Here is a 16479-nt window from a genome sequence, read left to right as displayed (position 1 = left end):
TTGGCCATATTATCTTAAGCAAGCTCTCTTCTGAGCTGCCTGTGTCCAGTAAATGTTAAGCAGTAAGTACTCTTGGACATGGCTGCTTCCACTCTTGTTTGGGGCATGGGGCTAATGGGGTCAATGTCACGGGCTTCAAGCTCTATGTTCAAAGGCCAGTTAGTTAAGTATCCAAAGACTGTTTGCCTAACTGGAAACAGCTGTTATTTAAATGCTGGCAGTTAGTTTCAAAAGAACTGGGCAAAAGAGCATGGGTGGATCAACACAAATCCATCACCAATACTGGAAAGGCAGTGTGTTAACAGCTCCATCTTCCCTGTGGAAAACAGCTCAGAAAGGTATCCGTGTCAAATCACATACAATTAGTAAGGTTGTAGAAAAAAGGAGAAGGAATAATATTGGGGAAAACAATTGGCTGACCTTACACATCTCTTGACTTACAAGCTTAGTCTCTGAGATGCCCCCTGTTGCTATGTGAGACCAATTGAGCAAACATGTTTCCAGTTGCTGGTGCTGGTGTTCTGTAACTGACAATTTTCTCTTGCAGCTGACACAGCGCTCGGCACTGATGATGTCTATGATGAGAAGGGTTGCCAGTGTGATGTATCAGTCGAAGACCTCACCCCACCGCTTAAAACTGTCATTCGAGCTATCAGGTTGGTGGAAAACCTTTGACAAAATGAGCCAGAGAACTACCTCTGATTATTTGAATTACTACATTGCTAAGTTCTTTTTCCTACAGGTAAACCTCCTGAAATAATAGTTTCTCCGCTCCTGTTCATTCACATGCCTATTAAATTCTGAAATATATTTTCTTAATACAAAACTCTACTGTGTTCGGCACAAAGTGTGTTATAAAAGGAGGCAGGATTCGAAATGCCAGGCCATGCCAGAGAGATTCCACGCGAAGTGGCTTGTCATGAGAATCTGTGGGCTTTGAGGACATTTTGTGTATGGACGCAATTGGATTTTTAAAACTATTTTTATGACTTGATGCTCTGATCCATGTTCTGTATCTTACATCAAAGAAAAATCCCACTAGGTTATTTCAAAACAGGTTGAATTCTAAAAAGGGGAAACCTAAAGTCCTCTGCAGTGACTTGCTCCTCTCTGGCTGAATGTAATGCTAAGCGCTGATCTTTTGTTTTTTTAAGTTTTTATTTAAATTCCAGTCGGTTACCATACAATGTAATATTAGTTTCAGGTGTGCAATATAGTGATTCAAAACCTCTATATAACACCAGTGCCTTCCTTAAACCCCATCACCTATTTCACCCATCCCCCCACCCACTTCCCCTCTGGTAACCACCAGTTTGTTCTCTACAGTTAAGAGTCTGTTTCTTGGTTTGTTTCTCTTGTTCCCCTATGATCATTTGTTTTGTTTCTTAAGTTCTACATATGAATGAAATCATATGGTATTTGTCTTTCTCTGACTGACTTATTTCAATTAGAATTATACTCTCTAGCTCCATCCATGTTGTTGCAAATGGCAAGATTTCATTCTTTTTACGGCTGAGTAATATTCCATTGTGTATATATACGACATCTTGGTTTTTTTCTCAGATCTTGGGTTAGGGTTAGGATTAGGCTTAGGGTATGTGCCTGGTGTCCTGCATTTCAGAGACCTCTCCAGAGGGTTATTTAGAGTTAGGGATTAGGGGTTAGAGTTTAGGAGTAGGGTTAGGATTAGGATTTGGGTTAAGATTAGGGTTAGGTTATGTGCCCAGCATCCTGCATTTCAGAGATCTCTCCAGAAAACAAAACCCCAGACTTCTGCTGGGGTGAGAATACAATTGGCAGCCATCCACCAAGATAAGGCAAGGAGGGGACTTGGGGCTTGAAATACGCTTTAAATAGATATTCAATTTAAAAGCTGATGTTAATGTGCTTCCTCTTCCAATAGAGTCTAAAAGAATACCCAAAGCAACTTACCTTTATGTTTCCAGGATCCACTCCCTCCAAAATTTAGGATCTGGAGTAAATAAACTGCTGCAAACTCAGCCTGCCTAGTTTAATCCCTTTGGGAGAATTTTAATCTGTCCATGAACCCTGAGTGACTTTGTTGCAAAGAAGTACCTCTGATCTTTTTGGCCGTCTCTGCCTCTTACCAAAAAGCCAGAAGAAAACTTAAAATATCCAACCCAACTTAGCTATCCAGATACTTAGTCTAATTTCAGAGATCAGCTTGACTGATTATTTGCTTCTATTTTTAGTTGGTCATTTTGTATCGTTAGACATTGCTTTACTTGATGTTTGGGAATCACTGGGAAAGCAGAAATGAGTTATAAAGATTTTGATAAATGTTTGTTAAGGCAAAGAAAATCATGGTTGATGAAAATGTGTACCCGAGAAGATACTTAAACCTTGTCTGTAATGGCACCCTAAAAAGAAGTGAAGTAAAACCCAGTTACTTCTCAACAGAACCCTTGAGCAACAAACCCTATGGGTAGAGGACCAAACCTTCTTATGTGGCTTGGACCATCCTAGATTATGCCTCTTGTCTCATCATAATTGTTCATTGTTGATACTCCCTGTCTTTCTCAAAATATCCCAGTTTGGACAATTATATGATCACCCCACCCCTGGGGAGCCTAGAAGCCTTAGGGAATATTTAAGCCCAGAAAACCCAAGGGTATGTAGTAAAATGATGCTTGAAGCCTTCAGTTAAAAGGGACAGAAAGGATCTAGAACTGCATTGTCTAATATGGTGACCAGTGGCCACATGAGGCTAGTTAAATTTGAATTAATTTAAATTAAATTTAACTTAAAATTCAGTTCATCAGCGGCACTACCCACATTTAAAGTGCTCAGTAGCCACAAGTGTCTACTATGCCGGGCATAGAAGCCACAGTGCCTTTGCATCATTGCAGAAAGTTCTATTGGACGTTGCTGGGGGAGAAGTCACCTTGAAATTCTTTACATTCATTCATTATATCCCTCAAAGACCCTAAAGTGAAGATGGGGCAATTCATCCGCAGATTAGTCTGACTTGCAACAAGTACCATAAAATCTTATCTAATGAAACAGATTAGGTTTCCTAAAAGTCATACTTAACCCAATTTGTTCATTTCCCAAGACCTCCGGAAGCTTTCTGCTTTTGCCTCACAACCTATAAAAAGAATTGTGAGCTGCAAGAAAGAAACCGAAATAGGTTTATTCTGCTAGCTAAGCACTTTAGCGGCAGCTTAAGATTTACTTTTATACCATCCTCTTGAAACTTGCCTGATTTTTGTAAAGTCCTTTGCAGAATTCCCTTGCTTTTCAGAATTCTTTCTTCGTTCTTATTTTTAACAGGACTTTATTATTTACATGTATCTCCTTTTTGTGAATTTCTGAAGCTTTCGGCTTGTTCCTCTGTGACACTCGAGGGCGATGTTTTTCTCCCCCATATCCTGATTCTGAGTTCCCCTTAAAATTCGTGGATTCTCTAAAAATGCAATAGTTACACTCAATAGTTAATAACTTCATTGGAAATCTTTGACTCGTGATACTACTTACTTTCTAAAAATACATGATTAAAAGACCCACCAGTACAATTGGCAGTTCTGAAAAGGAGTTTACTGATGTAAATCCCTAAATCTTATGCAAAAGTGTCCTTTTCTTGAGTTCCATTAAATAAATAAACTGCATAGCCGTTGACAGGAATGTCTTTGGCCAGAACATACTCATTTCTTACAGCTCACCTGAAGTGGTATTTTATATATATTATGTTCCTGATTGCAAGTGTGAACCATCTATCATTCACCTCTAAAATAGCAACTTTGTTTTGGCATTTTCCTTGTTATTTTTTGGTCTTTTGACTATTTAATATGAATAGTTGAATATGCCTTTTGTCCTTCCATAGCTCTTAGAATAACAATAGTTTTTCCTAAGAGCCAAATTAAAATTAAGATGTGTAACAGAAAATATGTATTCCACTGCAAGGATGACAATATGGAAAACAAAACCACTGCATCCCCAAAGAGCAAAATAGGAGCTCTTACTTTGGCTATTAATATTTACTAAGCATCTGCCATTTTCTAATTTCTAGTTATTTTGGGGAGTAAAGATTCTCTGAGATGACTAAGGCCACTGTCTGAACTTGTCTGGATTATATTATCCAAATGCACTTTGAGACTTTTTTTTCAATGACTGACGTCACTTTTTATAGTGACGAACAATGGCTATTCTTAGACATTTCCAAAATATGTCTTAAAAATCAGAAGAATACTTAGTTTTGTATAATTCCTCCAGGATTATCACAGATTATTCTCAAAATATTATCTAGTGGGAGTGCACAAAGTTGCTGGAAATGTGATTTAAACTCATTACTGGGTGTGAAAATTGTACTTATTTTTAACAAAAGTTCTGTATCTTGTTAATGATTTAATACAATGTTAATTTTCTTTTCATTCACTCATACAAATTAGTTTCTAAATAGAAAGATGAGGGGCACCTGGGTGGGTCGGTGGGTTAAGCGTCTGCCTTCGGCTCAAGTCCTGGGATTGAGCATGCAGAGTCTGCTTCTCCCTCTGCCCCTCCCCCCCCTCCTCCTGCCCGCATGCTCTCTCAAATAAATAAATAAAATCTTTTATGAATAAATAAATAGAAAGATGACATTAGCAGGGAAGTAAACAGATTGACAAGCAAATTGATAAACTCTTGAACATTCTACACACTCACTTTTCATTATATCATGGCATATTCATTTGTTAGGGCCACCACAACAAAATACCACAGACTGGGTGGTTTCAACAACAGAAATTTACTTTCTCCAGTCCTGGAGGCTGGAAGTCCAAGGTCAAGATGTCAGCAGTGTTGTTTCTTCTGAGGCCTCTCTCTTTAGTTTGCAGATGGCCACCTTCTCTCTGCGTCCTCACGTGGTGTTCCCTCTGTGTGTCCACAGATATGGGTCTACATCTCCTCTTCTTATAATGACACCAGTCAGGTTGGATTAGGCCCTACTCTAAGGGTCTTATTTCAACTGAATCACTTCTTTTATTTTTTTTTTTTTAAAGATTTTATTTATTTATTTGAGACAGAGAGAATGAGAGAGAGAGAGAGAGAGCACATGAGAGGGGGGAGGGCCAGAGGGAGAAGCGATGCGGGACTCGATCCAGGGACTCCAGGATCATGACCTGAGCCGAAGGCAGTCGCTTAACCAACTGAGCCACCCAGGCGCCCCTGAATCACTTCTTTTAAAGCCCTGTCTCCAAATACAGTTACATTCTGAGGTACTAGGGGCTAGGGCTTTAACATGTGAAATAACAATTCAGATAACACCTGGCAAGATACCAGTTTTCCTATCACTGTTTAACAAATACTTTCTCAGGCACAATATCAAAATTTTCAGATTAAAAATAAACCCATCAATTACCTTAAATATGATCCCTCACAATATAAAACGTTGACTGTTACCTTTCAAGCTTGTACTTGGCACTGTGTAAACACTACGTAAGTGAGAATCTTGCACAATATTTCTCACAAAAATTAATATACGCTCATTAATTCAAAATAGTAAGTAATATAAAGAAATAATACATAATAAATAAATAATAATAAATGTTTAAAGTTATATTCAATACAAGTCTATATTTATAAAAGAGTTTCAGAATAATGTTTTTTATAATAATTTTTTTATTTGAGTATAGTTGACACACAACGCTACATTATTTTTAGGTGTACAATATAGTGATTCAACTTCTCTCTATGTTATGCTGCACTCACCCCAACTGTAGCTACCGTCTGTCACCATACAACACTGTGACAGTCTGATTAACTATATCCCCCATCCTATGCATTTTATTCATGTGACTTATTCATTCCATAATTGGAAGGCTGTACCTCCCATTCCTCTTCACTCTTTTAGCCCAGCCTCCAACTCTACTTACCTCTGGCAACCATCAATTTGTGCTCTGTATTTATAGGTCTGATTCTGCTTCTTGTTTGTTTATTCATTTGTTTTGTTTTTTAGATTCCATATACGAGTGAAATCGTAAGGTATTTGCCTTTCTCAGTCTGACTTATTTCACTTAACACTATACCCTCTAGATTCATTAATATTGTCACAAATAGCAAGATATCATCCTTTTTATGGCTGCATAATATTCCATACAAAGATATATATATATATATATGTGTGTGTGTGTGTGTATGTATATATATATATATATATATATATATATATATATATATATATATATATACCCCCCACATCTTCTTTATCCATTTGTCTATGGATGGACACGTGGGTTGCTTCCATATTTTGGCTATTGTGAATAATGCTGCAATAAACATAGGGGTACATGTATCTCTTCAAATTAGTGTTTCGTTTTCTTTGGGTAAATACCCAGTAGTAAAATTACTGGATCATATGGTAGTTCTATTTTTAATTTTTTGAGAAGCCTCCATACTGTCTTTCACAGTGACTGCACCAATTTACATGCCCACCAACAGTGCATGAGAATTCCTTTTTGTCCACATCCTCACCAACACTTGTTATTTCTTATCGTTATTTTAGCTCTCAGAACAATAATTTTTAAAAATAAAAAGAAATGTTTGTATTTGTTTTCCTATACTGAACTGGCTAGATAAATTCTGAGATATGCATACCAAGGCATCATAGAAGTGTTATGTGAAGGATTTATTACACAATTGGAGAATGAGCTCTGTCTGTTAAAATGATGCAGTGCAAAGCTCACCAGCCTCCTACCTGCAGTTTTTCATAGAATTACTCTAAGATCACGGCCATTCTTAATGAGATCCTCAGCAACAACTGTTCTCTTGTCAACTTGTTTTATACAACTATTTCTGTCAGTTGTCAAGAAATGAATCAGAATACCATCCAGCCTATTCTTCTTGTAAAGATAACCAAGACAACCCAATGGAGATTACTCATTATTCTGAACAGAAATGACCGAGAAGTTGATTGTATCATGGTCTTAACTTCTCGTAATATATCGATGCAATCATCACCTTGCCTGCTACGTTTCACTGCTACACAACCTGTTATTTCCCAGGCCAAACCAGCCTTCTAGAAAATCAAATGAATAAAGAATTCTTTAGGTGAAGCTGCAGCCAACTTTACCTTGGCACCATTAGCTAATTCTACCCCCAGCTGCCACGCTCCTGAGAGCTGCTCAGAGAAGTGATCCAAGAAATGACAGCCTCTGTGCAACCTTGGGCAACCCATGTCACCTCTCTGTGCCTCGATTCTTTATTGGTGAAGTGAGGAGAGTAATGGGATTGACTTTGTAGGGCTCTGGTGAGGATTGATTGAATTAACTTTTGCAGAGATCTTAGAACAGTGCTGAGCACATGGTAAGCACTACATAAATGCTAGCTATTATAACCTCCAGGTCTCTGGGCTCCTTACTGCCTTCCCAGCATGCTGCCTACCCTGCCCTTCCTCTGCTCAGGCCAGACCCTCTCCTTTCTGAGCCCCACTGACTCCCGTGGTATGTCATGGGAGAGGAGCGCTTCTTTCTCTCTTCTGAGGGGTGCTCCCAACTTCTAAAAGTTTGTGGCCTTGCCTGACTGCACCCCCTCCCCCAGGAAGCACTTGCTATTACCCCTTGAAGTCATGTCCTCACCACCTGTGCTGAGGAATCACTCAGAGCAGCACCACTCAGGGCAGGAAGAGCAATTTTTCCACCCAACCACAAGGCAATGTTCCGGGTAGATTTCTCCCCCTTCCTCCTCGGGCTGAGCTTGCTGTCTTCCCAGGCATCCTCCCAAGAAAAGGACTATGAAAGGGAGAAGTTACCTCTCCTCTCCCCTCCCCCCCACCAACCCACACAGAGGCCTGGCTATAAATTCTTTGGTTCCTCCCAAAGAATCAGTTCGTGCACTCTAAAAACAAACAAACAAACAAAAAAACCAAAAACAAAAAATATAGAGCTTCTACTCTGCACCAGACACCAGAGTAGACATTAACAGGAAAGATGGATCCCTGCTTAGAATCTTGAAGGGCTGCCAGAAAAAAACAGGGTCAATTATGAGGCAGAGCAACAGATCACTACAATAATAGAAGTCCGGGCTATTTGAGCAGATAGAAAGTCGGCACTTAATGTGGGAGATGGCGTACAGGAAGGCTTTCTGGAAGAAGGGGCATCCTAGCAGAGATCTGGTGGCTTTGTAGGTACCAGCCAGGTTACTGAAAGGGGTGTGAGTTTAGGCAGAGGGAACTGCAGTTGCTGAGAACCAGATGTGAAGACCGTATCAGAAAGTATCTGTGCTGGTGGGGGTAGAGAACATGGGGAGGAGAGGTCAGACTCAAGGGAGGAGCAAGAACCTTCACAACAAGCAGGAAGGCGTGGAGGCTAAGTACAGAAGTAAATCTGTCAGACTGGTGCTTTATTCTAATACTTAGGACAATGACTAACTTCAAGGAATGGATTGGAAAGAGGGAACCATTGTTCTTACCATACCTGGCTCTGCCGGGGGCCAGCCAGTGGTGATGAAGAGTCCCGAAGGACAGATTTTGGAGCTCTTCAGACATGAGAAAGTGCTAGGATTTGGGTATTTGCAGGTTAGAGAAGACAGAGTGAACGAGCAGGAGGAATCAGGATGGGACCTCTGGGGCGAGCTGGTCACGCGGAGGCTGGCTTGTGGGAAGTGGGTGCGTTGTTGCAGCTGGTGAGTTTGTGGGGCCACAGTGGGGCCCAGCAGGCAGGTGGGGCCCTGCTTCAGAAGCCCAGGAGAAAAATCTGGAATGGGGACTAACTTGGTAGTCATCGGCACAGACATAGATGCTTTGCAGAAGCATCACCCCAAGGCGGGGTGTGGGAGTGAAGACAGAAGACGGTCACCGCAGGATTTAAGGCTCACAGTCCTGTAGGGAGCTGCAAAAGAAAGAAAGCTCTGGAGACTAACGCTGCTTCCAGACCAACGGAAAACAGCGGGGCGTGGCGGAGGAGGGGCCAGCAGACAACGCTCTGAGCCCGAGGCGCGCTCCCCTGTGTTCAGGGCTGCTAAGAGGTCAAGAAGGTAAAGTGTGAGACGGTCCTTTGGCATTGGCAACTAGGGGGCCGTCAGTGACTTTGGAGAAAAATTCAATAGAGGCAAAAGGATTTGAAGCCAGATGGTAAACAGAACATTCTTCTAAATTATCAGAATCTTTCACTCTACTAAGAACATAGATAAAATGTCAAGAATGTCTTTGCAACTAGCAAAGGCTCATCAACTCTTCTAAAATTGCTCAGATCTGATCAGCAAAAAGAAGAACCATGATGACTTGTCAGAGTTTCTCAGGCGGGTATGCAAATCAGCCCTTGCTGTAACCCTGCTTTGGGCGAGAAGAATTTCCAGTTTTCTGGCCCTTGTGTTCTTCCTATTCTGAAGGGCACATGCGGGACCATTGCCTGGACAGTCCCCTAAAATGCATTCTCAACTCTGAATCCTTCTTAAATCTCGCTCCGTACTTGAGACAAGAATACTCCACAAATAGAGAAGCAGAGGCACATGTTTGCCGTTGTGGGTTTTTGTTAAACCTACAAGCTGTTTAATCATCACCCGTTCTTAATTTTGCTGATAGCATCTCTGCTATTTTAGCAGAGGTGATGAGTCTTTGTTTGCAAGTCACTGTTAAGACATTCTTGACAGCCAAGTCTATGGCATGTTACAGTAAAGGACGCTGCTAGAAGAACATTTTATGGATCATTTAACACATATTTTTAAAGGAATATTCTTTTTTGCTTGTTTCTGTTTTGAAGATAATTGCTTGTGGCCACATTTTGCTCTGAGGCTGCATTAAACTAGTGTTTTCACGGAAGACACACTTCGCAGCATCTAATTTCTAACCGTTTATTTGGTTATAATTTAAACTGAAACTCCTATTCATTGCTATGACTAAAAGTATTCAAGAGCAATCAATAGGTATGGGCACTTTATTTATTTACTTCTTCATTTCATACTTTAAAAGCTTATGCAGAATTTTATACTTCTAGGAAAACAAAATCCCCAAATTTAGTTACTGGATCAATGCTCACAAAATCCTAAGAGGAGAGTTAACCATTTGCAGACTTGCTTGACTCCAGAAGTTCTTGCTTGGGTTCTACTATTCTTATTCCCTTAAAAAAAAAAAAAAAAAAAAAGCGTAGGAGAGCTTACCAAATCCTGACTATAAAACACAATAATAACATGTATTAGAAGAACAACATCCATGTGCCAACAGTTGTGGCCAGAGAACTGGTCCTGTTCCCTAAGTCAGCCAGGTGGGAGCTTACTACCATAAGGCATCTAACGGACTGTGTACAAGGGGTGCTAATTTACACATCTCCAGCAAGAACTGAAAGGCAGAAAATGAGATTGGTCAGTGCATCCAGGAACTCCTGGGTCTCCTTAGTCACTGGCTAGTAGCCCAATGTAAGATGCAAGAAAGGCAAAGGAGTCTTGGATGTATAATTCTATAACTAGTTTTGAAGGGTTTTCAGAGTTTAAATACTGTATACATAAATGCAAATCTGCATTACTGAGTCCTGTTTATGTATTAACAGAGAAGTAACATTAATAAATCATCCAAACAAGTAACACATATGCCTTTAATGGTGACCCCAAATATCAAGTTCCACAGTCTTAGTTGTCTGACAAGTTTGCTCCGTGATCAGCACCATCCCCTGACCAATCTCTGAAAAAGGCAAAAGAGGGCTGCCTTGGGGAAGTTTTGGTAATCCAAAGGCCCTGGATCACTTCAAGAATGAGCCCGAGGGCTCTTGCTTTTAAGGCAGATAGATGTTGTGTTTCTTGCAGAGAGTTAGAAGTCAGGGGGTAGAATTTTCCATCCTGGGAAGGAGGAAGTTATGGAACGCATGTCAGTAGAGTAAATCAACCCAACTGGCCAACATAACGTAAGAAAAGGGGTCAGAGGGAGAAACACACATCCACACCAAAAACATGATCTGGGAACATAAGGGACCATTTCTGCAGCCTGGACAAATTTGGTGATATAATCCCCAGAGGTGGGGGTGCAGAGGGTAAAGGACTGTCCTCTCCAGAAATTGTTTCCTATCATTCATACCAATCTGGGTTAAACGCTTCTCTTCCGCACTCCCACTGGCCTGAGCTTCCCACCCCTTCCACTCACACACCGTCTGCCCTACCAGACGGGAAGGGCTCAAGCAACAGGGTTTATTTCTTCATGGCCGGATCCCTGGCATCAGGCACAGAGCCTGGCATGCGGTGGGCACTCAATAAACTTCTGATAGGTGAGCGAAAGAATTCAGGAGCGAGTTCTTGAGTCCCACGCGTCAGACTCGCCTGTGGCATCGCTTAGGGAAGCGGCCATACGGAGCTCATCTAAAGAGCAAATGAGGCTCTTGGATCCTGTCGGAGCTCCTGGCCCCAGTGACTGCTGCCTTCCACGAGGACTGGAGAGAGGAAGAAACTGGAGACAAGTAATCACTAGAGGCTCCTTCACCTCTGCCGGCTCCCTTTCAGCGGAGTCAGTGCTCCCCAGCGCCTAGCACAGAACCCAGCACAACAGCCTGGTAGGCACTCGATGAATACTTACTGAAAGAAAATGAATCCGTCACCCCGCACTCCCTTTCCCTTCGGAGGAAGTCCTTTAAAAAACGAACGAAACTTACTAACTCCTCCTTGCATGAAACTTCCGAGTCACTCAGGGAAGGGGGTCGGGAAACATTCAGGTTCGGATTGGAGGCCTGCCACCAAAGCACACTGACACTCTGCCTTGTGGGTATGACATGGGTGACGAAGACTTAGCACAACCCACCGTCACCTCTTTGCATGGCGGCGGGGAGCTTGGAGATCATTCTGCCCCCTCTCCCTTCCCACCTCCGTTTCAGAAGTTCTCAACCTGGGCTACTCCGTGGAATGACCTGAAGGGTTTAACAAAATCTCTGGGACCACACCCCGGATCAGCGAAGACGGACGGGGGACCGAGGCATCGGCATCTTGTGCGGTTCCCGGGAGCAGCCAAGCTTGGGAAGTACTGCTGTCCCAGCCAGTCAAGCTGCCTCTGCAGTTCACAGTCGGCTGAGCCCTGTCCGCCCGGCCCGCGCTTTGGCTGCGGGCCGGGCTCGTCCATCTGTTCCGTGGCGGCCGCAGTCGCTGCCGCTCGTCTTCTAATCGTTCTTATATCTCTGCATATTCATATGCAATGTCGTTACCCTGATTTAGACGGCTGGAACAAGACTTTTGCAAGATTTTATAACTCATGGCAGCACAACAAATGCACCTACATTTCCTTATAAGTGCACATGTGTTTGTGTGTATATATAGATATATTCTACCCGGAGTTTAACTTTGCTTTAGTTATTTCTTCGTGCTTAGAAAATTCTATGAGCAGACTTCCTTCGGTTTCAACAGGAGGTGCCAGTTGATTAGGTTTGTTGATGAATCTTTTCCCCCCTCTAGTGGTACTGCGGGGCATGTCAGCTTTGTGCAAGAGGTTTCCTTCTCTTAGACTCCCAGCTCGCCTCTTGGTTCTCCACAGCATCGGAGGAAGCGAACTTTAAGAGCTTTTGCTCTTCGCTGCTGTCTTCGTTCCGGTGGTGCAGTTTACGCTCATGAAAAAAAGAAGCCAGTGAGAGCGGAACTTACTCCTCAGCCTTTTTTCGGTCCTCCAAAGGACCACCCAACGACACCAGTAAGAACAGGCCATTCACTTGGCAGCTTTATTGAGAACCTGTGTGCCAAACATATGTGAGTGAAAATTATTTTTTGAGCTTGTGGTATATCAAAGTATCTTTTTTGTTGTTGTTATTTTGTGTTAAAATAAAAGATCTGGGGGTCGCCTGGGTGGCTCAGATGGTTAAGCGTCTGCCTTCCGCTCGGGCATGATCCCAGAGTCCTGGGATCGATCGCCGAGTCGGGCTCCCTGCAGAGCAGGGAGCCTGCTTCTCCCTCTCCCTCTGCCTGCTGCTTCCCCTGCTTGTGCTCGCTCTCTCTGTCAAAAATAAATAAAATCTTCAACAACAACAACAAAAAAAATATATAAATATATATATATATGTATATAAATATATATATATATATATATATATAAAAGATCTGGACGCCTGGGTGGCTCAGTCTCAGTTAAGCATCTGCCTTCCGCTCAGGTCATGATCTCAGGGTCCTGGGATGGATCTGGGTGTCCGGCTCCCTGCCCAGGTGGGGAGTCAGCTTCTCCCTCTCCCTTGCCCCTCCCCCCCAACTCGTGCTCATGCTCGCACTCTTTCTCTCTCTCAAATAAATAAATAAAATCTTAAAAATATATATATAAGATCTCAATATTAAGACAATAGTACAATATTGTGATTAAGAGCTCAACACTAGAGCCAAACTGGTTCAAGTCCCAATTCCACATTTACTATCTAACCTCAGGCTAGGTATTTAACCTCTCTATGCCTCAGTTTCCTTATCTACAACATGGAGATGACAGTACTACCCCTCTCATAGGGTGATACTATAAAGTACTACTTGGCATTATCATCTTAATTGTTAACTGTTTCTTTTTTTGTTAAGTCTTTTAAAAATTTATTTATTTATTTATTTATTTATTTATTTATTTATTTTAGAAAGAAAACAAGAGTGGGGGAAGGGCAGAGGGAGAGGGAGAGGAATCTCAAGCAGACTCCCTGCTGAGCGCAGAGCCTGATGACTTGGGGCTTGATCTCAAGACCCTGAGATCATCATGACCTGAGCCAAAACCAAAGAGTTGGATGCTTAACCAACTGAGCCATTCAGGCGCCCCAATTGTTAAATGTTTCTTGAAGGTCCTAATTTTACTCTAAAATGACTTGCTTAAACACTCCTTTCTACCAGGCAATATATAGATCATATTAAACTTATTTAGAAGTATGTAGAAGGCCACCAAAGGCTTTTGCTTCTTTTCCCCAAGCCAGTTCATGAGCCGTTGTTTATTCCTGGCCTGAAGGCATTTCCTCATCACTCTTATCTAGACCATGGGGCAGCAAACTATAGCGGGGGGCCAAAATCCAACCCATGACTTGTTTTTGTAAATAAAGTTTTATTAGAACACACCTACACTTACTTGTTTATGTAGAGTCTGTGGGGGCTCTCGTGCTACAATGCAAAGTTGAATGGTTTCAACAGAAACCAGACAACCCATGAAGCATGAAATACTTACTATCTGGCCCTTTACAGAAAAAACTTTCTGCCCCTTGTCTACACTTTGAATAGTTCTGGATTTATGCTCTGTGAAATGAAGAACTCCAACCTATTCTAAGGCACTCTTTTAAGAAGACCTCTATACTAGCCTGCCTTGCCACAAAAGAACATAAACAACTTGAAGTGACTGGAGAGTGACTAATCCCCATTCAATTCCTCAGCAGGCATTTATTGAACCTCTAATACTTGCCCAAGACTGTGCACGATGCTAGGGTAAAAACCATAGCCCTGGACATTGCTAAAGTCCAGCGGGTGAGGTACAGTGCCTCAAATTTACCTACATGACAGTGCACTGGAGGGCACAAAGCAAGACCATCTACCCCTGTGAAGGTGATCAGGAAAGAGTTCCTAGAGAAGTCAATGCTTGGCTTGAATACAGAACTGCTAGCATTTTAGGTAGAGTGTGAAGACAGAATCCTGAGAAATGAGCACTTTGGTGACAAAAAAAATCCAGGACGGCTGGAGTGCAGGCTGCATGCAGAGGAATGAATAGAGATGAGCATCTGGAAAGAGAAGGTGGGAAGTCCCCATCCATTACCCTCTTCCCTCAGGTTGCCCACCCAGTCTCCTTGGTAGCGCTTCTAGACAAACCTCTCGTGTTCATTAAACTCTGCACCAAGTGTGGGATTATCAAGGGGCGAGGACATAGCCCTGCATTCAAGGACCTCATACAGTCTGGAGAAGGAGGCGGATATATAAGCAAATAATTACAGTGTGGTATGCTAAGTACTAAAATAGAGGTTGATATGCGAGTGACTAACTACTTTGGAAGAATCACAGAAATTTCCATAAAAGAAGTGACTTTAGAGCTGAGTCTTAAAGATATCATAGGATTTCGGGAAGAGGAAATAGCATATGCAAATAATTGAAGTACATGATTTACTGAATGGTGTTTTGTGGACCTGCAAATACTTTGTTGTTGTTGCTGGAACCTCAAGTTCCAAACACAGACTGGAAAGTGAGAGAGGTAGAGGCCAGTCCATAAACAGCCTTATACAATATACTAAGGAATTTGATGTTTACTTGAGGGGCCGTGGAAAACCAATGAAGGATCTTAGGAAGGGGGGCAATGTGGTCTCACTTTCACTTTGGAAGATTAATTCTTTCTAAGGCTATAGTATTGCAAATAGAAAGGAGGGGACAGCTTTGAGCGCTATTAGTACATGCTTGGTCAGTCCTTGGCGAAGGCAAAATGACTGTCGTCATCCTTTATATAAATTACTGGTTTCAAAAATACTTTTGTTATTAAACATTCCCTCTAGATTTATAAAACATATTGCCCGATTTAGAATTTTCTTATCTCACCTCCGACCTCTTCAATGTTTCCATTTTCAACCTACAACAAAGACAGTTAGGACAAATCTATTTGTTGTCCGGGGGCGCCTGGCTGGCTAAGTCAGTGGAGCCTGCCACTCCTGATCTTGGGGTTGTGGTGCAAGCCCCATGTTGAGTGGAGAGGTTACTTTAAAAACTAAAATAAAACAAAATATTTTTTAAAAAAGAAAACATATTTGTTGTCCTTAGAAAACTTAATCCTTAATAGGAAAAATGGTTTTTTTTTTACACTCAGTAATGTCCTGCTAAATGCTTAGCAACTAGCCAGTCCTCAGTGGGAAACTGATTGTCTTCTATGGTGTTTGGGTATGGCCACATGATGATAGGTATGCAAAGCTGAGTCAATATTAAAGTTCTTAATAGGCTTACCATTGATTCCTACACATTGTATCACTCCGTGGGGGTATTGCTTTCCCTCCATTGCTTTACTTACAGACTTTCCTACTTTCATGGTAGGAAATCAATTAAAAATTGGATTAATAATACCATTTTAGTTATTTGAAAAAGAGGAGTATATGCAGGGATGGGCTGGAGCCAGCTTGTACTGACTCTCAGGAGCTGAATGTTACATTTTTGGGAATTTTGCTGCTTGTTAAATACAGCCATTATTAAAAATTAAATTGTATAAACTCACAATAAAATGAGTTATATTAAAAACAAAGGCCATATATATTCAACACTCACTACTTCCTAATCACTTTACTACATATTACTCTCTATATTCTTGAGTTATACACATCTATTGTATCTGTATGGTATACTATCTAATGATATAATATTGCACATCTCCTCCCAACTTCTTGCTCAGTGATGTCACATTGATAGCTTGAAATATGAAGTATGGTAGGAGTATTTGTACCATGGAAATTGGCAAACAGTACAAATCAAAATTATAAATATTGATCAAAATTCTAAAAAATGGATTTTCCTTTAATTTGCCTAGTTCATAAATGGTAAACTATGCAAGTAAAATGAAATTATCTATGGGGGCGCCTGGGTGGCTCAGTCGTTAAGCGTCGCCTTCAGGTCAGG

General features: G+C 41.5%; 1 protein-coding gene across 4 annotated transcripts in view; it reads left to right on the top strand.

Moving 5' to 3' along the window:
* KCNQ5 (potassium voltage-gated channel subfamily Q member 5) overlaps nucleotides 1-16479 on the top strand; it is a 501939-nt gene that overhangs the window by 473505 nt on the left and 11955 nt on the right. For all 4 annotated transcript variants that reach the window (XM_036101214.2, XM_036101205.2, XM_078055100.1 and 1 more), the window contains one exon: nucleotides 548-656. In XM_036101214.2, coding sequence (XP_035957107.1) covers nucleotides 548-656 — 109 coding nt within the window. The remainder of the gene's footprint in view (nucleotides 1-547; nucleotides 657-16479) is intronic.

Source organism: Halichoerus grypus, chromosome 9 (genome assembly GCF_964656455.1).
Source record: "Halichoerus grypus chromosome 9, mHalGry1.hap1.1, whole genome shotgun sequence".
Classification (NCBI taxonomy): Eukaryota; Metazoa; Chordata; class Mammalia; order Carnivora; family Phocidae; genus Halichoerus; species Halichoerus grypus.
This window is presented reverse-complemented; position numbering and strand designations above follow the sequence as displayed.